Source organism: Vanacampus margaritifer, chromosome 3 (assembly GCF_051991255.1).
Source record: "Vanacampus margaritifer isolate UIUO_Vmar chromosome 3, RoL_Vmar_1.0, whole genome shotgun sequence".
Classification (NCBI taxonomy): domain Eukaryota; kingdom Metazoa; phylum Chordata; class Actinopteri; order Syngnathiformes; family Syngnathidae; genus Vanacampus; species Vanacampus margaritifer.
In genome coordinates this window covers 24,248,030-24,274,734 of record NC_135434.1, presented here as the reverse complement: position 1 = coordinate 24,274,734, position 26,705 = coordinate 24,248,030, and the positions used below count along the sequence as shown (strand labels likewise).

The 26,705-nt window shown below is 41.3% G+C and overlaps 1 protein-coding gene across 1 annotated transcript in view; it reads left to right on the top strand.

The window, feature by feature from the left end:
• hmgcra (3-hydroxy-3-methylglutaryl-CoA reductase a) overlaps nt 1-24,469 on the top strand; it is a 28,641-nt gene extending 4,172 nt beyond the window's left edge. Inside the window, exons 3-20 of the mRNA XM_077561915.1 lie at nt 1,069-1,180; nt 1,265-1,352; nt 1,457-1,541; nt 1,667-1,772; nt 2,849-2,955; nt 3,039-3,158; nt 3,286-3,446; nt 6,120-6,370; nt 11,376-11,542; nt 11,791-11,985; nt 12,066-12,224; nt 18,910-19,067; nt 20,094-20,199; nt 20,340-20,510; nt 20,842-20,982; nt 21,056-21,214; nt 22,697-22,851; nt 24,143-24,469. Of these exons, the coding sequence (XP_077418041.1) occupies nt 1,069-1,180; nt 1,265-1,352; nt 1,457-1,541; nt 1,667-1,772; nt 2,849-2,955; nt 3,039-3,158; nt 3,286-3,446; nt 6,120-6,370; nt 11,376-11,542; nt 11,791-11,985; nt 12,066-12,224; nt 18,910-19,067; nt 20,094-20,199; nt 20,340-20,510; nt 20,842-20,982; nt 21,056-21,214; nt 22,697-22,851; nt 24,143-24,197 (2,496 nt within the window). The 3' untranslated portion in view covers nt 24,198-24,469. The remainder of the gene's footprint in view (nt 1-1,068; nt 1,181-1,264; nt 1,353-1,456; nt 1,542-1,666; nt 1,773-2,848; nt 2,956-3,038; nt 3,159-3,285; nt 3,447-6,119; nt 6,371-11,375; nt 11,543-11,790; nt 11,986-12,065; nt 12,225-18,909; nt 19,068-20,093; nt 20,200-20,339; nt 20,511-20,841; nt 20,983-21,055; nt 21,215-22,696; nt 22,852-24,142) is intronic.
• Nucleotides 24,470-26,705: the final 2,236 nt, after the last annotated feature.

The window sequence follows — 26,705 nt, the reverse complement described above, 5'->3', positions numbered from 1 at the left end:
TTTTGAGGGATGGGGGAGGAAGTCTCTCTCTTGTCTGTGTCGTGCTCCAGATGTTCACTTACGTCCATTTGGAGATGTGTTTGCTGCAATCAGATACCTCTAAGACCCAAACTTCCATTGAGGAGCGAGGGGACTGATAACCTAAATTATTACTATGTGTTATTACATATTTTTATTATCACATATGTCCACTTTATATTTCAAGTTGGGTCAAGTTAAACTGAAACATCAACACCGTTAATCTTCACATTAGCTCCGTCAGAAATCTGTGTAGCCCCAGTTAAGCCCCCTCCCCGCAGCATTTTATTTGATTTTCTAAAATATATTTAGAAATTATATTCTCACCCAAAAAAACATGCATCGGTCAAGACAGAAAAAAAAGCCTGCAGCCTGATTTTATTGTGTGTTCTATCTACTGGTTTGTCCATATGGTCTGGACTCACAGGTATAATACAAATGGCCCTAAAAAATTTAATACATTAATTTGGTGAAATTTACACTTTTAATTAATGAAATATAACAATTGAGAGTTTTTCTTTATTATGTGATTTTACTATCTTTTATTATGTATTATGACATTTATTATCTTTTATAAATTACTCTTATATTATCTATTATTGTTATAGTTATCTTTGATATCTTATATTTTGTTTTGCCAAGTGACGAAGAGATGAGTTCTGTTGATGTATTGTTTTGTGATCAACCTTTTCAGGAGGCCTCGAAAACGGCATATTTGTTCAATTACATTGCATTATCAAAGAAAATAAGCCATTTTCAACACCCAAGATTGGTGAATAATTTGTAAAATAATACACGTGTAAGGACAGACTAATAGTATACATTTTTGAAAAAATATTACCTTGACCAAATTCTGAGATATGAGGCATCAGCCCAATGCAGGGCCAGTACTGTTTCTGGCAGGGCCACCACAAGTTGGCTTGTGGGTCATAACCCGAAAAGGCTTAACGTAGAATTCTGCCTATGTACCATCTCTGCATTGTATTGTTGTTGTTTTTTAGCACTGTGCAACTCTGTTTTTATTTATTTGCATATACATTCTTTTAACAGCAAATTCTGAGCAGTGACATAATCATCCTGACCATCACACGTTGCATTGCCATCGTCTATATTTACTTCCAATTCCAGAATTTAAGACAACTGGGATCCAAATATATTTTAGGTATGATTTATTGTTATTATACATGTGAGCAACAACTAAAATGAGTTCTGTATGTGATTTTTGATTCATCCTTTTTTTTTTCAGGCATTGCAGGGCTTTTCACAATTTTTTCCAGCTTTGTATTCAGCACAGTGGTCATTCACTTCCTTGATAAAGAGCTGACCGGCCTCAAGTAAGGCTTATTTTCATTTTCTTTTTTATGTAGTATACTGTTATTGCTACTATGTCCATTTGAGAAATTTCAGTGGTTTATTATTTTTCTGGTGTGTCTTCCAGTGAGGCTTTACCTTTCTTTCTGCTCCTGATCGACCTCTCCAAAGCATGTGCTCTTGCCAAGTTTGCCCTTAGCTCCAGTTCTCAAGTACAAAACATGTGTTGTAGTTTCCTTAATAAAATGAATGATTGATTTTTGGATTTCAATGGATTTTTTTTCAGGATGAAGTTATGGGGGATTAATTTTGGGATTTCAATGTTTTTTTCCCCCAGGATGAAGTTAGGCAGAATATTGCTCGAGGTATGGAAGTATTGGGACCTACATTCACCTTAGATGCACTGGTGGAGTGCTTAGTGATTGGTGTGGGAACTATGTCAGGTACTGTTATTTTTACTTTACTCTCTGATAGATTGCGTACAGAAAACAAATTAAACACAATTTAAGACTTGATATTCACAGTTGGTGTTAATTTGATTAGAAATCATCATTTGTAAGGTCACTGATGCTGTAGTAGTACATTCGCCTTACTTGAATGCAAGCAGTGTGGGTTAAGTTTTTACTCAGTGCATGGTTAATATAATTAACTAAAATTAATGGAAATAAATTGAAAAAAAACATTTCCGTTCATTAAATAAAAGCAAAAATTGCTGTCAATAACATGAAAATTGGCTGCAACTAGAACTTGCCTTTATAAAGCCAAAACTACCCTGACTCAGTGACGTTGTAAAAGATTGTTTGTAAATGGTAAAATGGTAAACGGAGTGCTCTGCGACTGACTGGAAAACAGTCTAAGGTGTTGTCTGCCTTTTGCTCGAAGTCAACTGTGATAGGCGGTTCAGCGCCGTGTGACCTTGAACAGGATAAACGGTGTCGAAAATGTATGGATGAATGTAGGGCTGGGTGATATGGCCCAAAATTCATATCACTGTATCAATTGCATCCTTTCACGGTAACGTAATGAAATCACTACAACTGGCTTTCAGTTTAGTTTTCTATAATTCATTCAAATGACGGTGCCCATGGATTACTTAGCCTTTACCAATTCTGTAGTAAAGAAAGCAATTCAATTAGATTGATCAGATCTTAACTGTCAAAATTAACAAGCAGCAATACAAATAACATAACGTTGCTGGTTGGATAACTTCTTTCCCAGCCCATATTTCTATTTTGTGCAATGTATTGTACAAATGTATTCTCTGGCCTGCTATTTTTTTTTATTCCTGTATCCACTGTTGCTGCTCAAATGATGCAAATTTCTCCAATTGAACTAATAAAAGTTCTTATATTTAAATACATAGTTATATTAGTCTGTGCTGGGTGGCAATACACTATTAGATTCATAATGAGTCATTAGTAAAAAAAAAAAAAAAAGTTGTTTATCCTATGAATTTCTATTCTTTGGATGTCTAATCAGTAATATATGGTAAAATAGTTTGTAACTTTGTGTATTTCAGGTGTTCGGCAGTTAGAAATAATGTGCTGCTTTGGCTGCATGTCTATTTTAGCCAACTATTTTGTATTCATGACATTCTTCCCTGCATGTGTGTCACTGGTGCTGGAGGTAAGAGTTCAGTTGATCTCAGTAAATTTTCATGTACTCAAAGAGTTTGCAGTTGTATTTATGATGCTTTGTTTTTTTTGTAGCTGTCCCGTGAGAGTCAGGAAGGTCATCCGATTTGGCAGCTGAGCCAGTTCTCTCGTGTATTGGAGGAAGAAGAGGATAACAAACCAAATCCTGTCACCCAGAGAGTCAAAATGATTATGGTGATTAACATTTTGTACATTTTGTACATTCTTACTTTTATTTTTTATTCAGTATTCCCTTTCAATTGTTTTCTTGTCTTCATTCGGAGAATTTGCTTGATGAGCTGTGCATCTCCTTTGTCTGCAGTCTCTGGGCCTTGTTATGGTTCATGCTCACAGTAGGTGGATTGCTGAGCCCCTGTTGTTCAACGCAACAGTGGGAATTCCACAGGGTGTTATTGATGAAGAACACCTGTCCCCAAGGAGGATCGAACCAGAGTTACCGCTGTGGCATTTTTACCTCACCAGGTAAATGACATTCCAGTTTCTGTCAAACTACACACCAGGACAAAATCAAGGTGGTCACTGTCAACAATAGCCACAGCCAGACAAAACTCAATGTCAAATTTTATCTGCTTTGGTTTTGCCAGAGCAGCTACTAACAACTGTGGCTGCATGCCAAGAGACGAGTGAGTGATGATAAACTCAGTATTTGTTATACATACATACATGTAGATATACTTATATAGTAACCATATTTTTTGGATTATAAATCACACTTCTTTTCATGGTTTAGCTGGTCCTGCATGGACTCACACCCAAAATCCCCGTTCCCTTATGGTGTTGACAGCAGCAAAAGAGTTCGGTTGTATTCGACAAAGCTGGGCACTTCCATTAATCGTCACTTATCGTCAATGACGACGGCCACCTTTCGGCGAGTGCACAATGACACGAAGCCTTAAAAAAATATACGGAAAGAGCCCCAACTAAAGCACGTTTATGTCCGTCAATCAGGGTGAGTACATACAGTCCCTCTCATATTGTGTGTTTTCGCTTTATAAAGCGTTCACCGAATATGCGGAAGCACTCTGCGAAAGGTGGACATTGTCATCGATGGGGATTGATGATTAACGGAAGTTTTTTTTTTTGTTTAAAATGGCATACCTTAACCAGAATCCCGTGTCGCATTGTGGCCAAAGGTATAATCGTGGTCAGTTTTTGTGCCTTTTGGTAGCCTGGCAAGCCACACGCAATTTCTTGAACGAAAGAAAGTTTATTTGCTGTGACATACTCTTCGTGAACACTGTCACTCTACAGCACCAAAAGTCTATCGTCATAGCATTCAAAATGTCATGCAGGAAACACGATCGTTTTTTTTAGGGACGCTCCAATCCACTTTTTTCATTACCGATATCGATACTACGTATGGGTTCAGTATCTGCCGATACTGATCCATACTACATTGTCTTTGCACATGTTCCCCCCCCAAAATATTCAATGTGTTTACAATGTGTTTAGGAAATACTGTTTTTTGAACATTTATTGAAGTATGTTTTACATTCAATATTTTCAATACATGTATTGAATTTATTGAATTAATCTAATCATTACTTAAGTACACTTTTATTTTCCTACATTCAAGCACAGTGTTAATGTTTGAATTGTGCATAGTGTTGCAGTGGCCTTCAATAATAAATACAAGTGTATTTTTTATTTAGGAATAAAACCCCTACCTCATTTTTAAGAACACTTAGGTCCACTAGGCTATTGTATTAAGATGCTGGTCAAATGGTGGTACACTGACAATTTTTTTGTCTGTATACTAGGGGTGGGTGATATGGCCTAAAAATTATATCACCATATTGCAAAGAAATTTGCGGTGATGATATTTTTGACAATATTGGTAATAATTACTGAACAATAGATTTGTGATTGGTGCTTTGGAATAATAGAACGTTTATTGCAGCACAATATTTAAGTCACATTTTTCCACAATTCAAATGTAAACAAAGTGCAAATATAGCAACAGTAATGGAATGAAATGGAAATAAAAATAGGCCAGGTAGTGTTTACCCTGCGAGGTCTAATTGTAATATACCTGCTGAAAGCACATAAAGCACATTTACTTAGTAAATACAAAGAAAACAAACCTTCAGAAGTCAGTGGCAAGAGTCAAGAAAATCCATTATTTTCTACTGTGCGGTTGAGTTGTTGAGCCCAAAAACGATACGGTAGTCAGTCTGTGGCATCATGTTCAGTACATCGAAGGCAAGTGTATTGTTGAAAAAGGTTTTCCCCTTGTGGTGTACAGTGGTTATTTTGCCGTAACCGACAACCTTTCTGTGTGCGTTATTTTGCCGTGAATCTCTCTGATTGGTTAATAAGAGGAGCGAGAAAATGCCGTGATTGCTTGTAGACATCACTAGTGGGTATGCAAATGTGCATGTTTACGCCGCTGCGGAACAGAAACGCGCACCCCGTCACGTTAGCTTAGCGGCCGGTTAACATCACAAACTCACGTCAACTATAGGACGAGTTACCGGTCGTGGTAAAATAACCACCACGGATTGTTTATCTTGGCCAAACAACACGCGACCTCGTCAGTTTTATCCAACCACCGTCTGTTTTTTTTCTTTTCTTAAGGAGTCTAATCAAGAGTGCTCCCGTAATAAACTTTTGTTCATACCAAACAACACGAGCTGCTTCCATGTCCTCCTCACGTGTCTTTAGCCTGCGCATCCTCTTAACTTTAACGGCAACAGTTGTCCTGCACAATTTGCATTATTGCATTATTACATTCAACTGCAGTTGCAACTGTAGTATCATGAAGATGACAATCACTCACAATCAATTACTGTACAGTAAATCAGTGCTGAGTTTGATATGTGTGCATTAGATGACACATGAAAATAGATTGAAACAGAGGATAATTACTTAATTAAAAGATAAATAATTAATAAATATGAAACACAGTCCACATATGTGATGCAGACCAGATCTTGGTGTATTCACACATGCTTTGTTTGGTCCACTTTAAACGAACTTTAACTATAGACTCATTTGAATTGAATTGAATACTTTTTCTTTTTTGTGTGCAAAATATAGATCAAGTTACCGATGAACAAAAAATTACACTAATGACACTAAATGCTTTTGGTTGAAGCAATATTTTACTTTTATGTACCAATGTTTTTTTTACAGAATGATCACCATGGATATTGAGCAGGTGATCTGCCTGTCCTTGGCTCTGCTTCTGGCCATCAAGTACATCTTCTTTGAGCAAGTGGAGATGGAATCTACCCTCTCAATAAGGAACCCCATCACTATGTCCACCCTGCCCCTGGCTCCACGACAGGCCACAGAGACTTGCTGCAGGAAGACTCATCTTCCGCAACCCCATGCACCTTCTCAAAGTTTGACTTCCACCACACCTGGAGGGAAGGAAGATATAGGTATGTCTGTGCTCAGTTACAGTAATTTAGTATTCTATAAAATTGCATGTATCATGACCAATATTAGCACATGCATTGGTATTATCACAATATAACTATCAGAGGTGGTCACTCCATCAATCCGTCAATGGCGGCCATTTTGTTGACGATTGATGGGAAACTTCAAAAATTGACGATTGACGCGTCAATAAATGACAGGGAAGGAGCTCGAGCTGGTGTGCGAGGCTGAGAAGTTCCGACTAGATATAGTCGGACTCACCTCCACACACGGCTTGGGTTCTGGTACCAATCCTCTCGAGAGGGGCTGGACCCTCTTCCACTCTGGAGTTGCCCACGGTGAGAGGCGCAGAGCAGGTGTGGGCATACTCATTGCCCCCCAGCTAGCCGCCTGTACGTTGGGGTTTACCCCGGTGAATGAGAGGGTAGCCTCCCTCCGCCTTTGGGTGGGGGGACGGGTCATGACTGTTGTTTGTGCTTATGCACCGAACAGCAGCTCAGAGTACCCACCCTTTCTGGAGTCCTTGGAGGGTGTGCTGGAGAGCGCACCCCCTGGGGACTCCCTCGTTCTACTGGGGGACTTCAACGCTCACGTGGGTAATGACAGTGAGACCTGGAGGGGCGTGATTGGGAGGAATGGCCCCCCCGATCGAAACCCGAGTGGTGTTTTGTTATTGGACTTCTGTGCTCGCCACGGACTGTCCATAACGAACACCATGTTCAAGCACAAGAGTGTCCATATGTGCACCTGGCACCAGGACACCCTAGGCCGTAGTTCGATGATCGACTTTGTAGTTGTGTCATCGGACTTGCGGCCTTATGTGTTGGACACTCGGGTTAAGAGAGGGGCGGAGCTGTCAACTGATCACCACCTGGTGGTGTGTTGGCTCCGATGGCGGGGTAAGATGCCGGTCCGACCAGGCAGGCCCAAACGTACTGTGAGGGTCTGCTGGGAACGTCTGGCAGAACCCCCTGTCAGAAAGAGTTTCAACGCCCATCTCCGGCAGAGCTTCTCCATTGTCCCGGGGGAGGCGGGGGACATTGAGTCCGAGTGGACCATGTTCCGCGCTTCAATTGTTGAGGCGGCCGATCGAAGCTGTGGCCGTAAGGTGGTTGGTGCCTGTCGTGGCGGCAATCCTCGAACCCGCTGGTGGACACCAGCGGTAAGGGATGCCGTCAAGCTGAAGAAGGAGTCCTATCGGGCCTTTTTGGCCTGTGGGACTCCGGAGGCTGCTGACGGGTACCGGCTGGCCAAGCAGAATGCGGCTTTGGCGGTCGCTGAGGCAAAAACTCGGACATGGGAGGAGTTCGGTGAGGCCATGGAAAACGACTTCCGGACGGCTTCGAGGAAATTCTGGTCCACCATCCGGCGTCTCAGGAGAGGAAAGCAGTGCACTGTTAACACTGTGTATAGTGGAGACGGGGTGCTGTTGACCTCGACTCGGGACGTCGTGAACCGGTGGGGAGAGTACTTCGAAGACCTCCTCAATTCCACCAACACGCCTTCCTTTGAGGAAGCAGGGTCCGGGGACTCTGAGGTGGGCTCCCCTATCTCTGGGGTCAAAGTCGCGGAGGTGGTTGGAAAGCTTCTCGGTGGCAGGGCCTCAGGGGTGGATGAGATCCGCCCGGAGTTCCTAAATGCTCTGGATGTTGTGGGGCTGTCGTGGTTGACACGTCTCTGCAGCATCGCGTGGACATCGGGGACGGTGCCTCTGGATTGGCAGACCGGGGTGGTGGTTCCCCTTTTTAAGAAGGGGGACCGGAGGGTGTGTTCCAACTTTAGAGGGATCACACTCCTCAGCCTCCCGGGTAAGGTCTATTCAGGGGTGCTGGAGAGGAGGGTCCGTCGGGAGGTCGAATCTCGGATCCAGGAGGAGCAGTGTGGTTTTCGTCCCGGCCGTGGAACAGTGGACCAGCTCTACACCCTCAGCAGGGTCCTCGAGGGTGCGTGGGAATTCGCCCAACTAGTCCACATGTGCTTTGTGGACTTGGAGAAGGCGTTTGACTGTGTCCCTCGGGGAGTTCTGTGGGGGGTGCTTCGGGAGTATGGGTTACCGAGCCCCCTGATACGGGCTATTCGGTCCCTGTGCGACCGATGTCAGAGTCTGGTCCGCATTGCCGGCAGTAAGTCGAATTTGTTTCCTGTGAGGGTAGGACTCCGCCAAGGTTGCCCTTTGTCACCGATTTTGTTCATAACTTTTATGGACAGAATTTCTAGGCGTAGCCGAGGCGTTGAGGGGGTCCGGTTTGGTGGCCTCAGCATTGCATCTCTGCTTTTTGCAGATGATGTGGTGCTGTTGGCTTCTTCAAGCCGTGACCTCCAGCTCTCACTGGAGCGGTTCGCAGCCGAGTGTGAAGCGGTTGGGATGAGGATCAGCACCTCCAAATCCGAGACCATGGTCCTCAGTCGGAAAAGGGTGGAGTGTCCTCTCCGGGTCGGGGAGGAGGTCCTGCCCCAAGTGGAGGAGTTCAAGTATCTTGGGGTCTTGTTCACGAGTGAGGGTAGGTTAGAGCGGGAGATCGACAGGCGGATCGGTGCAGCGTCTGCAGTGATGCGGACGCTGTATCGGTCCGTTGTGGTGAAGAAGGAGCTGAGCCGAAAGGCAAAGCTCTCGATTTACCGGTCGATCTACGTTCCTGCCCTCATCTATGGTCACGAGCTGTGGGTCATGACCGAAAGAACAAGATCCCGGATACAAGCGGCCGAAATGAGTTTCCTCCGCAGGGTAGCCGGGCTCTCCCTTAGAGATAGGGTGAGAAGCTCGGTCATCCGAGAGGGACTCAGCGTCGAGACGCTGCTCCTCCACGTTGAGAGGAACCAGTTGAGGTGGCTCGGGCATCTGGTTCGGATGCCTCCTGGACGCCTCTCTGGGGAGGTGTTCCGGGCATGTCCTACCGGCAGGAGACCCCGGGGACGACCCAGGACACGCTGGAGAGACTATGTCTCTCGTCTGTCCTGGGAACGCCTTGGGGTCCCGTCGGATGAGCTGGCTGAAGTGGCTGGGGAGAGGGAAGTCTGGGCTTCCCTGCTAAAGCTGCTGCCCCCGCGTCCCGACCCCGGATAAGCGGAAGAAGACGGACGGACGGACGGCGTCAATAAATTTGGCAATCCGTCAATGATGGCCGTCCCATTTTGGTGACGGATTGACGAATGACGATTGATGGCGGAAACATTAAAGCTTATTTTGCTGAACAGTCGACGAATGACGGATTGAAATATTGACGGATTGACGATGACGGAAGGGTGTGCCGACTGTTAACAATTGCCGAATGACGGACGCTCAAAATTCATTGACGCGCCCAACCTCACTGTAACTAAAATAAATGTTCACGTAAAACCATCTTAAAGGGTCTGTATCAAGGTATTTTAGGCACAGCTTGCAATAGGCATATATACAGTATGATTATATCTTACCTTTGGCATAATGGCGATGATTTTGGCGGCTCTTCTTCCAACCAGGACGCCTGGTTCACTAAAACCCCGCCTCTGCTGTGTGGCTGCCACACCCCATTAATAACGTCACCCCCCCAAAACGGTAAATATGGAAGAACATATTGTATTATCTAAGAGGATCAGGCCAAGCAGCGAGCTAGCAACAACTCTTGACTTATTTAATGACAATTTGGGACAGTTACTGTCAGCCATTTTGGTACTGGGCAAAGTTAACCAGGCAGTCCTCTGAGAAATGATGATCACAGACAAACAGCTGCCGGGGGATCTGCCGTTGAGGTAGCCGCGTCAAAGCACCTTTTTTCCGGTTACGCTTGTCAGGCGTACTGCCTGACTTGGAAAAAAAAAATCTAATGAGTGGAACTCCAGCCGGGGATGCCGGGGCTTTAGACAAGGTGGCCAAATCATAGTGCCTCTTTTCTGGATACACTTGTTTGGCTGCTTGGAGAAAATGGCTGTGTTTAGTCTGCACGGACTGTACTGGGGTGGGTCTTCACTTTTCTACGTAGATAAATGAAGACCCATTAGTTTTCTTGGGTTGGAAGGGGCTGGTGCTTGAAGAGCAGGAATGCTCAGAGATGGGTAAATGGAGGAAAACCCACTTTGGTGGTGTTTTTAGTGAGGAAATAACATTTTATTATGGCTAAAGGCTCAAAAAAGTTGATTTTGCATACTGTAGGATATTTAAATGTGAACAAAAACTAAATCACAGCTATAATCACAGCAAGCATGGTAACACATTTTATTTTGAATAAAAAAACATAATATTGACAATATTTACTTTTTGACATTAGAAATTGTAAACATCAAAAACCTTTGCATGATAGATCTCACAAAATGTAGTTGAGATGACAAAAAGCAAAGAACAGTATAATAGTGGTAAGACTACTGTATATCAAACCAATGTTTGTATTAACCTAAATTAATCAAATTCAATATTTGACACATTAATGTTATTCAATACAAATTTTGGAGGGTTTGGAAAAGTTGTTGAACATAGCAGTTTCGGTAGTTGAATGTTAAACATCAGCCTTTTTTTGTACATACATTGTTGTTTGTGCTACTACATACATACTTCATTTGGTTTGTTTGTTGGTTTATTCCAGCCTGCAGAATGAATTGGAAAGTGAAAAAGATAACAGTTATGCAGTTATGTTATGCCATTCATTTGTACTCTGGACGCATTTGCATCTTATTGGGGAGTCTCAGAGCACCAGAAAAAGTTGCTAGATCTGTTGCTAGTTGTTGTTGTATTTTTAATAAAGAGATGCTCGAGGGTTCTATTTCCATTTTCCAAACTGATTATTCCTCACAAGGGTCGCAGAGCTGCTGAAGCCTGTCCCAGCTGTCTTCGGGCAGCAGGCGGGGTACACCCTAAACTGGTTGCCAGCCAATCGCAGGGCATACATAAGTCAAACAACCATTCACACTCACAATTACACATAGGGGCAAAAACACATTTTATCATGGTTTATCAGTAAATCTTTCATCCCTGTGGCATGAGACAATAATTCTTCAAACACAATTTGAATTTCCTTCTTCTCATTGCTTTTCTAGATGAGGTCATCCGGCCACTGCTTGAGCCTGTTAACGATCCTGGGTCAAGTAATGTCTTCATTCTTGGTGAAGTAGAAGAGGAGATCAAATCTGAAATCATAGAGCCACACCTCCCTTTGAAGCCTAGAGGCCTTGTTGAATGTGTGGCCATTCTCAACAATCCAGAGGTAAGACATCTCTGCTTAGTTCGAAACCCAAATGAAGTGTTGGTACATCTTTTCAGGGTGGGTTGACTGTTAAATATCTGAAAACAAACCGTTTTGAAATTAACTGTAACTGTATTGTACTTAAAAGTTAGAAGTGAAGTGTACTTAACAAATGTATTGTTCTGGATTTAAAAAAAAGTTTTCATAATGTTTGAAATGCACAGCATATCTTGAGGAGACCCATGACAAATAACGACATGTTTTAACAGCAAGGGCCTCATTTCCTGAGTGATGCTGAGGTGATGATGCTGGTCTACTCCAAACACATTCCTGCTTACAAACTGGAGGCAATCATGGAGAGGCCTGAGAGAGGTGTAGCCATACGGAGACAAATTATATCAGCAAAGCTTTCCTCTCCCTCTGCACTCTCGTCATTGCCATTCACTGATTACGACTACTCCAAGGTGAGATCATTCACATGCAACACAGTCAACACAAGTCTTCTTTACTGCATGTTTTACAAAGCCATGACTGTGTCTTGCAGGTTATGGGCACCTGCTGTGAGAATGTGATTGGATATGTGCCCGTGCCGGTGGGTGTGGCTGGGCCGCTACATCTGGATGGGAAGCAGTTCCAAGTTCCTATGGCAACGACCGAGGGATGCCTTGTAGCTAGCACCAATCGAGGATGTCGGGCAATTGCAGTAAGTTTTGTAGTGATATTACACACACACACACACACACACACACACACACACACACACATATATATATATATATATATATATATATATATATATATATATATATATATATATATATATATATATATATATATATATATATATATATATATATATATATATATATATATATATATATAGCACATTTGGCGCTTCACAAAGGGGAAGGTGCAACAAAGAAAGCCCAAGACAGTTGAACAGTTATAGCAGAGAGACGCGTGTTAGACAAGAATGGGACAGCATTCCGATTTCTAAACTTGAGAAACTTGTCTCCTGGATCCCCAGAAGTTTGCAGACTGTTGTAAGAAGAAGAGGGGATGCCTCACAGTGGTGAAAATGGCCTCGTCCCAACTTTTTTTTTAGATTTCTTGGCACCATGAAATTTACAATCAACATATTTTACCCTTAAAATTATACATTTTCTCAGTTTAAACTTTTGACCTGTCATCTATGTTCTATTCTGAACAAAATATAGAAATTTGGCACTTCCACATAATTGCATTCAGTTTTTATTCACAATTTGTCGAGTGTCCCAACTTTTGGGGAATTGGGTTTGTATGTATGTATATATATATATAAAATAGTGCTGTCAAAGGTAAAGCATTAACTGATTAATTAATCACAAAAAATATCGCATTAATCATGAATTAACTTAATCACACTATTAATTTTGACCATAGATTATCCTTTAGCGTGACAGCGGAAGGATATGTTTAAGGTAGCACAGGTTGTTTGAGCAATAAACATAATTACATGCATTAAAGTAAAGCATTTAATAAATGTTTGCATATAACATTTAGAATATTTGTTTACGTCAAAATGTTGGGGTAATTTTTTCCCCTTTTAAATTATGCAAGTAATTCATTGATTAGAAAAAGAGGAGGATGAGCGTGTGCAGTGGATCAAAAAATGTTGAAGACGTCCTCATAACATTAAATGTCAAAAGGTTTAACACATAACCGGTGCTCTTCAAATTTGGCGGGGAAAAAATATTGATAAAAAAGTTTAAAAAAAAAATTAAAAAGTAAATTTTTTATTAAGTGATTAATCATGATTAATCAAAATTCTAAAATGTGATAAATCTGATTTAAAAAAAGTGATTGTTTGACAGCTCTATATATATATCTATATATCTATATCTATATATATATATATATATTTATATATATATATACAGACGCTCCCCACCTTACGAACGAGTTACGTTCCGGACGATCGTTCGTAAGGTGAATTTGTTCGTAAGTTGCTTCAGTGCTATATTTTGTATTATAATTTATGTTTAAAGCCTATATAAGTATATTGAAGGTTTATATAAGTATGTTTAAGGCTTGTACAAGTAACCTGCATTGGTTTGTACTGAAAAAAACTTAATAAAATGGAGAGAATACGTACAGTACTGTACTGTACTACGTATGTTAGAGAGAGAGAGCGAGACACACACACACACAGTATGTACATGTACGTAATAAGATAAATAAAATGAAGTTTAACTTACTTTTGGAAGATGTACTCGATGCTTAAGGAGATGATGGAGGAGGAGGAAGAGGAGGATTTTATATCATGAGAGATTCTTCGTCGTCGCTGGAATCGGCTTCAAAAGTTATTTCCTGCTTCATGGGGACCGGCGTTTCTTCCTCCTCCTCCTCGCCACGTTGCTCAGCCTCCAATGAGCTCTCACAGCGCCAATCGTCGGTATTAGCGGCGGAAAGAAGCACTACGCGCAATACAAAATCTAACTTACAGCATTTCTTTCTGAACATTTTTCGACATACTGTACGCGCAGAAATGTTCGTATGTACCGTTGTTCGTAACTCGAATGTTCGTAAGTAGGGGAGCGTCTGTATATATATATATACACATATACACATATATACACATATATAATAAGCAGGTTCGTATCGCAGTTTGCGTGGCAAATTTTGTAGCTTAATTCACATTGACTCACAAAACTGCGCAGAGACAAAAGAATTGTTGTGTCTGTCAGATGCGAATGAAATAGAAGTGAACGCGAGCATTTTTGTCATTCACTTCAAAAGGCCTCGTTATACTTCAGCGTCAGGCTACAGCGGAGACGTTACGACGGAGCTCCGCTCGTGCGTTTGCCTTCATACCTGTGCACAATACACATTACAATACACATCAGGTTCTGCTGCAGTTTCACTCCAAGTCGGGGTGTCGCTCCGGCTGCTATTGGCTAGGACTCCACAGAGTGGAGATTCCTCTGCATTTTATGGCCAATTTTCCTTTCTGTAACAAGTCACACAGCCAAGGGGAGCGTTGGCTCATCACCATGCCAATTATTTAATGCCAATTTGCAACGGTTAATGTCGGCCGTACCTCGCCAAAACATAAAAGCCCCGTGCTTAGAGAACACAGTTTTGTTTTTTTCGTCAACACATACATACACAATCCCACACAAACGTGATCTCCCAGTGGGTTTGCGCCTCCTTCGCTTACACAGTTGCCTTCATGGAAACTATCCGGGGGCAGAGAGAGAAAAAAAGCTGAGTACGCCATCAAACGGACCAATCACGAGCGATCTTACGACCCGCCATCTACGGTGTACCAGAATTGGAGACGTGTGCGCAGCACCCGGCCACGAGTTACGTGGCACTTCAAGTTAATGACTAGCGTCGATCACGTGATGTACGCCGGTCATTAACGGAAGAGCAAACGCAGAAGTATAAACCAGGCTTAAAAGCCAACACATTATTGTCAATTAGTCTCTGCCTGCAGTGCACGGGTTCAAGTGGTCAGTATGAGCACAAGGAGAGAGGGAAGGAGTAGAGGGGGGAAGAAAGAGAACAAGTTGTTTGCAAGGGAAAGCAAAACATATTTGGAAGCAATACAGAGAAAAGTAGTAACTTAGAAAAATTACTAAAAGGACATACATTGACGACAATACAATAAGTTGAAAGTCAAAGTTTAACTGAAAATTATTATTTTTTTTATTTTGAATTTTTTTTAAACTACATATACAACAAATAAAGGAATGTTTTTAAAATAAATTTACCTTGATAAAATTACATTGAAGCAGATCCATTTAGCTTCACTTCTAAACAAGAAGATATAGTTTACTGCTATCAACAAAACATTTATGAAACAAAAAGTATTCTTGAAAAAAGAAAAACAATTGTTCATTATGTTGTCACATTTTTATCGTTTAATACAACTGTAAGTGTTGCTCTGCAACTATTAGATTTGTTGATTAATATTCATAAAAGTTTATTAGTTTGTTGCTAATGATTTTCATGTTGTACATTGCTAAATTATTTTATATAATAATAGCTAATGTGTTAATGTGACCAAGAAGGTATATGTTAATTCATATGTTAACTTTGACAGTGTCGTGTTGTGCTATTATTTTCACCTGTTAATGCTAATGCTAGAGCTCATTCTCCGAGTTAGACTGACATTACAGAGACGATAAAAAGAATGAAAGAAACTTGGTGGGTATTACCCGACATTTCACCTCTTTTCATGGCAAACGGCCAACGAGGTATTTATTTGTTGTTCTCTTATTTACGTTGTTGACACTGTGCGTCTAATTCAGACATGGGCAAACTCCGGCCCGCGGGCCAAATACGGCCCGTTATGCGTTTCAATCCGGCCCGCCAAACTTATCCAATAAGGCTCGAAAAATTTATGTATTTTTTTTTTTTTGTTCAGCTCAGTGGATGAGTGGTTAGAGTGTCCACCCTGAGACTGGGAGGTCGTGGGTTCAATTCCCGGCCGGGTCATACCAAAGACTATAAAAATGGGACCGATTGCCACTCTGCTTGACACTCAGCATTAAGGGTTGGAATTGGGAGGTTAGATTTAGGTAAGGTTTTATGGCGTTATTTCGCTTCTTTAATTACGAGGGCGCAGAAAATAAAATCGCTGGCGCGGTCTCACGTAAAGTGAAGGACTGCTGTGAGTGACGGGTGCAGCTGGAGAACGCGCTCTCCAGCTGCAGCAGTACGAGCAGTGGATGACTGGTGTTGGGATCCACTTCCCTCAGACTCCTGTGCAGATTATGTTTTACACCAGAGTCACTGCTGTGTAACTTCTACACACCCAGAAAATATGATCACTGGGTCGGGGTCTCACTGATAAGCTCGTTTACGCACAGAAAGGGGACAGAAAGATACGCAGGGCACATTCATAACAACGTTTGCAAATTTATTAAAATAAACGGGAGAATGGCAGTAAGCTTAACTCAAGATAACTGATTCATAAAATACAATTCTTCCTGGATTTGGACATTTACAGCAGGAGACGGCAGGGTTTTGTGTTGAACACAGCAATAATGTCCTGATAGTCCAGAGAATCGGTCAATTCTTTTTTGAAAGAAAGCAGGGACAAAGAGTTCAGTCTATCAGTCAACATTGTGGCACTGTTGCGTGTTTTGATCCTTTTGACTGCTGAAAATAGTCTTTCTACATGTTGTCATGGGTGAGGTGAGGAGCGCGCATGCAGGAGACTGTTGATATTGGTGAATACATCCCCGGGGATATATGAGCGTTTCCTCATTGGCTTTTGGCTTCTTTTTGAGCTGCCGCACAAACACCGTGTGCTATGCGTCCCCCACGGAGATGGAAAAGTGGTCAGAGGACGGATTGGATGTACGCGCTTTGTCCTCAGCGCGTGACAGGCAGCAGCGGCTATCATGCAGCCGCAGGTGTCACACGTACTGTGGGCCCGGGTTAAAAATGGGTGGGCCAATGGAAAAAAATTCTTTAACTTTACGCCTTGAATTGAAATCTATTAATAATAGATGCAGTCACCAGGTTTGACAGATCACAGTGTATGTGCTATTATAATCTATTTACATTTCTCCTCCCACTTTGCCAAATAGTGTGTAAATGCCGCATCTTATTCATTGAGGCAAACGTACTACCTGGATTAGGGCTATTTTATAATAATCATAATAATAATAATAATACATTTCATTTAAAAACAGCACCTTTCAGAACACCCAAGGTCACTTTACAAAGCATAAAAACACAGCAAAAGTTGAGCTAAAACAATAAAAATGAAGCTATTGGAAAAGCTGTTTTAAATATGTGGATTTTGCACATTTGAAAAACGCAGTCCTGAGTGCACACTATAAGTAAATTGGGTTGTACATTTATCTGTGTGTTTTTACTGTGCTATGAGGTCCAAATGCTCCTGGTCCGGCCCATCTGTCAAAATTTCAAACCCATTGTGGCCCGCAAGTCAAAAAGTTTGCCCACCCCTGGTCTAATTTGTAGTTTTGTTGCTCAAATGAAGCCATTAGTTAGGTTTCTATCCAAATGTTTCGATGTTTTATGTGAATTTTGTGAAAATGTGCAAAAACGGAAATGCGACTTATGCGCGTTTCCATCCGCTCTTCTTTTGCGAATCTGCGCCGCGAGATAACTTTGTAGTGACGGAACTTTGGGGAGTTCCAGGTGGGAATGTTGGTTTTGACGGACTGAACGGAAGTAGTTTGTCTTGTTGGCTTCCCTCCCACATGTAAGTGAAGTGTGTCGTTACATTGAAAGCTGATGTTAATAAAGCCATCTAAAATTGCATTGTTTTTTTTCTTTAATTAATTATAAAAATAATCGTGTTTCTTCATCTCCCCAAACATATCTTACTATATCATCCGGCATTTATTGTGACTACAAACGTGCGTGTGATGTAGTATCGGTCAAAACGTGCAACGTAGTGACTTATTCGCAAAACCTGTTTCCATCACCAAAATGCGCATTGTCTTTTTTTCCGATACGCTTCAAAAACCACCCCCACCAAGCGTCAAAACTTTTTTTGCGAATTTTGGGCCTTTTTTCGAATTGCTGGCATTTCAATTCAGTTTCGTTTTTGCAATTCTTGAAAATTTGAATATAAATAGGTGGATGGAAACCTAAACTGCTCCGCAAAGAAAAATAATGATAAGCCTAGTTTTTGCTGGAAATTTTTGAATGTCAAATCCTCTTCAACCCTGCTTTTGACTCCTATACAAAGCGACAGCTTTAGGTTCATTTTATAGTTTATGTCTTTAGGCATGAGTTTTTTAGTTTGGAAAAAGTGGGATTTGTGTTCTATAAACACAGCGAGGAACTGGGACACTGTACAGTAATTGTTTTATCTATTGCTCTTGCTTTCTTTTTATATGTGTTTATATTATTTTAAAAGTATGAATTAAGAATCTTTAAAAAAATATTTCATTTCATCAAAATTTCACTATTCGTGGATTGGCCTCCATGAATAGCCAGGGTACACTAAATATTGCGAATTTAACTTATTGCCGGAGTTGTCTGGAAGTCTGTGATGGAGGGGGAGGAATTACTGTAATTCAGAACCCGAGGTTCAACTGAATACCTTTTGGGAGACCAGTTTGGGGACTTTTCTTGACAGACTTTGTATAGCAATGTATATAAGGATACCTCTTTGCAGCACGATGGCTGACAGCTGAAAACATGCATGGTAGGTTAATTGAACACTCTAAATTGTCCCTAGGTGCATGGGATAGGCTCCAGCACCTCTGCAACCCTTGTGAGGAATAAGCGGTTTGGAAAATGGTTGAATGGATACCTCTTCACGTCATTATCATTTGAACAATGAAAGAATAGAAGGGAGCCAGTTATTACTGTTGTATTTTGCATGTCTGACAGGCTGTGCCTTCTGTACTCTGTAGCTTGGAGGCGGAGCCAGGAGTCGCATCCTGGCTGACGGCATGACCCGAGGACCTGTGGTGAGGCTTCCTTCTGCCTGCCAGGCTGCTGAGGTTAAAGCCTGGCTGGAGAGCAGAGATGGTTTCCAGGCCATCAAAGAAGCCTTTGACAACACCAGCAGGTAAACTGAGCACTATTGCCGACATGTACAGTGACGTCTCTGTATTTGGGGCCAGTGGGCCGGATCCCACCAGGTGGCGCTGTTGAGCACTCTGCAGGCTCATAATCGGTCTTTATAGCTAATAATTTAGAAAATTAGATTTTATCAAGAAGAAGAATATTCAAATAAATACCAATCATGTTTGTAAGGTAATTACGTTATAAACATGTACCTGTATGTATAATACAAAGCCAAGTTCAATGGTCTAACTTTCTAACAGGACTGATAGGGCCGGCCCATGTGCATGTGGTTTAAGTGGATGAACCACTCAAATCATAGTGCGTATGTCCAAAACGGCACTCAATAGACAGCCATGGGGCCACATTAACTGGCACCATCATTCAATTAAAATACAGGACTGATGTCACGTGACATCAAGACCCAATCAACACGCGCTCAGTTTTGGCGGATTGCAGTATACAGCAGCAAGCTAGATTTGTTTTCATCGGGAGCAAAAAGACTATACTATACGTAATAGCAAACCAACAATATGAATGAAGTCGATTCGCTCAAGAGCGAGAGGCAGCGCTGAATGAACGGAGGGGGGGTTGGGGGCACTGCTATAAGTTCCTTTTGGAGCAAACAAGATTTATTAAATTAGTCTTTTTAAAATTAAAAAAAGTGCAAATATATCAATTTTACCAACTCAAAATGATTATTAATAATCTTTTATTTGTGTGTATAATTATGCCAATTTTGTAATTGTAGAGTGTAATAATTGAAATTGTAATTGGATTTTGATTAATTGCACAGCCCTATTTTGAACCATTCATTCAGCACTTCATTTATATAGCGCTTTTCCGCCGGATTGTGATCTTAAATTGAATTTGAATTTATTGTGTAGGCTTTACTGCTTGTGAATGTAAAGTGCTGACTGTTGTGCCCCACTCGACTTTTCATGCCAGAGATGCCACTGGTCATGTACACACATGATACACAAGTTGCGTTTTCCATGATAAAGCATATCTGTGGGTGACGTTTTGGCAGGTTTGCTCGCCTCCAGAAGCTGCTTGTGTGTCTGGCTGGAAGAAATCTGTACATTCGTTTTCATTCTAAGACAGGGGATGCAATGGGAATGAATATGATCTCAAAGGTAAACTAGTAAATGTGTGAGATTCATTATGTCAGTGTCAATGAAATTTTGTCGTGACATTGTTTAAAGCAGTCTGGCGTGAAAAATGTATGAAGTGTACCTATAAACACACCCTGAAAGTGTGCCGTGCCCTTTTGCAGGGTACAGACCAAGCTTTGAACAAACTTCAACAGCACTTTCCAGAGTTGAATGTTTTGTCTGTCAGTGGCAACTACTGTACAGATAAGAAACCAGCTGCAGTCAACTGGATAGAAGGCAGAGGAAAATCAGCAGTCTGTGAGGCCACCATCCCTGCTAATGTAGTCAGAGAGGTAAGTTGAAGTCCACCTTGTTCGCTAGATATTTTGCCTCTGATAAAGTAGTCCATTAAAGAAGATATACAGTTGCAATAATTGGTCATAACATGTGATCTTCATCTATGACAAAGACAACAACAACATTTGCTTATATTGATACCACACACACAAACAAATGTATTTCCATGTAAAGAAAAGACCGCATCTATGGGTCATTTGCACTAAATAACTATACAGGACACACAGTTATAATGCCAATGTGTGTGTGTGTGTGTGTGTGTGAATGGTTGTGGGTGATAGAAAATAGATTTGTTGGCATTTACTTAGGTTGACCACTGTATTGCAGGTTTTGAAGACCTCGACAGAAGCTCTGGTGGATGTGAACATAAATAAAAACCTTGTTGGCTCAGCTATGGCTGGCAGCATTGGTGGATTTAACGCACATGCAGCAAACCTGGTAGCAGCCATATACATTGCCTGCGGACAGGTAAATAACATTACATCTCTCTATGATCATTTGAATTGCAATCCTATAGTGTACCTTTATGTGTGCACCCCAGGATCCCGCCCAGTCAGTGGGCAGCAGTAACTGCATCACCCTGATGGAAGTGGCAGGCCCGACAGGTGAAGACCTTTACATCAGCTGCACCATGCCCTCCATAGAGCTCGGCACCGTAGGGGGCGGAACCAACCTGCCTCCCCAACAAGCTTGCCTCCGGGTATGCTCACATAGCATTAGTATAATGTAGCTCAGACATGTTAAAGTCCGGCCAGCGGGCCAAATGCGGCCTCTAGTAAAATTGTATCCAGCCTGCAGCCTCTCTCATCAAATTAATAACATTTGGTACGTAGACCTGTCGAACAGCGTATAAAATACATGCTAAATACAATTTCAAATGTATTTTTTATTTACAATGTCTAATATAAAAAAAATCTCAGTTGAGTGAATAAAATTTTGTTTTATTACTCAGGATCGAAACAACTTCTGAATAAGATGACTTACTTCCTTGATTTTTAACTTTAAACTTTTTGCAAAGAGGGCCAAATCTGGTGAGGTGAAAATGTGTGGAGCCTACCATTCGGCTTTAGCCTGGCATTCTTTTATTTATTTATTTTTTACATGGAATACCAATAAATCTACACATTTAGCAAACCTGTCTACCTTTCATATTTGACTTTTGGGTACATTTGAAACACGACATATCACTGTTTATCACAATAAAATAATTTTTGGCTCACCAGTGCAAATTACATTTCAAACACTGGCAATTAAATGTTCTCAGAGCATTTTATTTCAATAACAGGGAAACATGTTTAAAATAAATCACTTGACACAGTGCAGGGTTCATTTGAACAAAATTCATTTACTGAACTGAGGGATTAGTTTTATTAATTTTATATTAGTCGTTGTTAATGACAGACAAGTTGCCTGCATTAATGTGAAGGGTGATACTGAGATCTGGATTGCAGCACAAAGCCACCATCTCTTTGCAATTGAGCCAGGCAACTATTGCATGTTTCAGTGAAAAAAAAAAGGTCAAATTTTCACCTTTTCTATAACTGTTGGCCCTTGCTGTTAACTTATTCACTGTAGCCGTTTTAGAAATTGTCCAGAAATGGTCACACTGGGTCATGGAGCTGGAAAGCATGCTGCTTCCTTCTTGTGGATACATGGGAAATTGCATTTAGCATGTATTTTATACACTGGTCGACAGGGCTACGGGCCAGATGTTATTAATTTGATGACAGAGACTGTAGGCTGGATACAATTTGATGACGGGCTGCATTTGGCCCCTGGGCTGGACTTTGGATATGTCTGACGTAAGACTAAAGTAAGAAAAATGTCTGTGGCTTGAAATCTGTTGTTGCCGTGAGGGGTCACCATGAAGTGTGTGTTGTGCAAATGTAGTTACACACATTTTTTTTTTTTAATCCCTCAACGTAAGAGCGCATACGATGACAGTTGAGTGAAAGCATTGTGTTATTACTATGTTTTTTTAAATTAAAATAAATTAAGAATACACGTTCATGCATGACATGCGCATTCGATGATGTCGCAATGCGTCCCCGCGCACAAAATGGGGCCCCACACGGACAATGCTGCCCCCCACAGATAATGGTGCCCAACGCATTATGCATACTCTGCCGATGTGGTCATTAAGAATCTTCGACTCTGAAATTTTGTCTGTGCGTGTGTCCAGATGCTGGGCGTACAGGGGGCCAGTGAGGCTTGTCCAGGGGAGAATGCCAGGCAGCTTGCTAAAGTGGTGTGTGCTACTGTGCTAGCTGGAGAACTGTCACTCATGTCTGCTCTGGCAGCTGGTCACCTGGTCAAGAGTCACATGGCACATAACAGGTCAGTGTTTGTTTGCGTGTGTTATTGTTTCATTGTTTAATATGGGTAGTTTGCTATTAACTCTTTGACTGCCAGACGTTTTCAGAAACGGGATGTCGCCAGTGCCAGCCGATTTAAGCATTTTGACTGATCTTTCAAGGTCCACAGAAAATGTTGTGTTTGGACTATGGAAACACACATACTACCAAATGAAAGATTGAACTCTCATCTTTCATCGGAAAAAAAAGTTTGTTTCTACCTTATTCCGTTCTTCAGTAATCAACAATAGAAAATGGTTCGTTTCACCGAAATGCTCTGTTTTGAAACAAAAAGCGGAGAAAAAGAGCTTTTTGTGAAACGAGACGTTCCACTTTCCACCTTTTTTCCGGGGAATAGCAAGTAGCAGACTGTACCCATTACTCCGATGAATATGCATTGGACTCGGGGCACTCTTCGTCGTCCGATTGAACGTCCGCTTGAGCGTACTCGGTTGTGCTCCGCGTTTTCTGGTGTTAGCATCGCTAGCCCGTGAACCTTTATGACGTCGTCATAGCCGCCGCGTCAGCGCTTCCAACTTCGGCGTCAACCTCGGAGTCACCATCATCATCATCATCGATGATGATCATCGTCGTCATCAATGTGCTCTTTAGCGTTGGTCGATGCCTTTCGTCTTTGAAAAAAATTCCCAAGTGTGAGCTGCTTGCAACCGGTCGCCATTGTTCGCTTCTTCAGCCATCTAGCTCCGCCTCACGTCTTCTACTGCCGCGTCAATGCTTCCAACCTCGGAGTCACCATCATCATCATCGATGATGATCATCGTCGTCATCAATGTGCTCTTTAGCGTTGGTCGATGCTTTTCGTCTTTGAAAAAAACTGCTCGAGCGTGAGCTGCTTGCAACCGGTCACCATGTTCTCTTCCCTTCCCAGCCATTGTCCCCTCTAGCTCCGCCTCACGTCTTCTACTGACGCCTACCCAATCTTGTCAAAAGAGAGTCATTGCTGCCATCTAGCATCTAACATCGTATGTTGGGGCCAAAAATAGTCATTAGGCTAACTTGATCTGCTTGAAACTTTCACCACAGCTGGCCAAGGCTTTCCTCCACCCGTTTCAATTTTTTATTTTTTTTAAAAATGGATGACATCTTTTAACGTCATTGGCGGCCCTCCGTAGGTTTTTACTTGACGTCTTTTAACGTCCATGGCAGTCAAAGAGTTAACATTAAAACAATTTTAGTATTTCAATAAATTCGAAAGGACATCACAAGCCTCTTAAATCCTAAACTTATTTTAAGTTGGTGAATTCTGTCTTTAGATCCAAGGTGAACCTCCAAGAGAGTGTGGGAACCTGCACCAAGCAAGCCTCCTGAGAGCATAAAGGCAGCATGGCTCCCCTCCGTGAGTCCTGCAACTGGCTGAATCAGCTAGTCCAGGATCATATGGGGGAAAAAAGGGACTGAAATGATTGCAGACTTAAAGTGCTTTGAAAACAACACAAGTATTTTTTTGTCTGAACACGCTGCCGTCGGTTTCTCTTTGACCATGAAATGTTTTTATTTTCATCTGAATTGAGTGAGGTCTTGTAAAAAAATATACAATAAATGCACATCATCACCTTTATTAAAAATAATAATAATAATAACTGTGTGAAAGTTGAATGTGGGTTATATCAAAGGCTGCAACGGACAGAAACACAATGAACTGACATAAGGTATAAATGCAATTTGCTTTAGTGCTGTGTGATATTGACATTTTATTTTCCTGTGCTCAATCCAACTGATACAATTGTGTAACTGTTCGATTGATCGTAAATCGATTACTCGTACCTGAAGAGTAGTGTAGTGAAATAGAAAGGTAACTGTTATGTTACCATTTTGGACACAAAATTAGACTTCTAAAAATAATAATAATTAAGTCGTTTTTTTTGCGCCCTTAATTAGCGATTGAACTTGATTTCAGAATGACGTGCTGTTGACATCCAAGACACCGCAACCAGAGTGACTAAAAAAAGGAGTCAAGTCGGCAGTCACACTGCGAGACAATCCTGGGAACAATTTCAAATGTCAGCGTATTTCAGCATTTGGAAAGATTTTATTTTGAAGCTGGCCTCAGCACTGGCTACCTGTTTCGTCATGGATAGCATGAACAATTGTTACTGCTTTTAGGTTGAGTAGTTTTGCTCACAGTGTCTACACAGAAAAAAATTCTGGAAACAAAGTACTTAATTACATCGTATGTTGGGAACGTTTTTTGTTGCCGTTACAAGTACCCCCCTGTTAGAGAGTCCTTCGTCAAGGAAGTTCGGCAGACTGTGTCGTAGTATAGTAGTTCAATCAGACGATTGGGCAGGCGGACCAGCGCGGGTCGTGGCCAGTGGCGTGGGTCGATCGTCCTCCAGGTAGACGGGTTACAAGCGGTCGATGGATACTAGGGGTGTGCCCCCAAAAAATCTATACTCATAAAAATCGCGATTCTCATTTAGTTCGATTTTAAATCGATTTTGCATGCCCCAAAATTGATTTTATTTAAATTATTTTATATTTTCTTGCCCTTGTTTGTGTGTGCTTTTATTGAGAGCGCTGTTCATGTGGTACACGATTTGGTCACTTGGGGGTAGTGTGTTTCCGCATGTTCTGATACACTGTTAAGTTGTAGCCACATTACAGAGAGAAGGAAAAACGATCAAGTTATTCCAATAAAAGTTGTTGACTTTTGCAGCGTAGCAACAGCATATGCGGTGAGTAATGTTAAGATGCTTCTCTGTAAACATTCCTTTTTTTTCCCTTCTTTTTTTTTTGAGAGAGCTCAGTATTGTTCATTCGGTATTTTACCGATTCGACATGTCATCATCATTGCTCTCTTTTTTTCTTCTTTTTTTAATATTGTTTATTCGGTATTTTACCGATTCGACATGAAGTCTAATTTATTTTTAAAAACAATGTCATCAGACAGACAAAAAAAAAATTGTGGAAATGTTGACATCTTCAAATCATTAAATAAATAAATAACATAACTTTTTGAGCTCGAACAACAGTGCAAGCAGACACGTTAGCCCACACACATTGTTATGGCTCGAGTTTGTCTTTGTTTATTGAACATAAGACCACAGGTCATAAACCTGGAACAAAACAAATAAAACATTACGGGACATTACGAGAATTGCGCCTCAATGTGTCCGCGGAAATGCCCCCACACAGTCAAGTGGAGCGCTTACGTGAAAATACGGTAAATCTAATACATGACTGGGGCGGCGGGTAACGACTCTAGTGAGCCCAATGTAGCGGAGTAGCGTTTCTTCTTCTCATATCTACTCAAGTAAAAGTATAAAGTATTGTGTAGTAAAACTACTCTTAGAAGTACTTTTTTCCCCGAAGTAAATGTAACTCGTTACTACCCACTTCTGCCGGCCGATGCACGTACATATTGATGTTCTATTATAACAACAACTGTTTTACCTCCGTATGTGTACCTAGATTGTGGAATGTCACGTGTTGTTATGCAAACCCCAGCATAACTTAAACATAAACTGACCAAAAATAAATCGATTAATTCTTCACAGACATGACGCAACTGAAATAGGGATGGTTAAAAACAACAATAACTGAAAATATCATGTATTTGTTTTTAACATTCAAGTAATTCAAAAGCACCTAACTATGATGATGAGGGAGAAAGAAAATGGTACAAGCAAGCATCTATGCACAGCACAAGGCGATTTACGTCTTGCAACGTACCAAGTGACAAGTCTTGCCCTTGGGGGAGAAAAATGGCCAGAGCGTGCACTGGATCCTTGACTCAGAGCTGTTTGGATTGAAGTATCATTTTGGGCATAAAGTACATAGCTACAAGACGGCAGTGCGTTGTATACAGCGTATGCA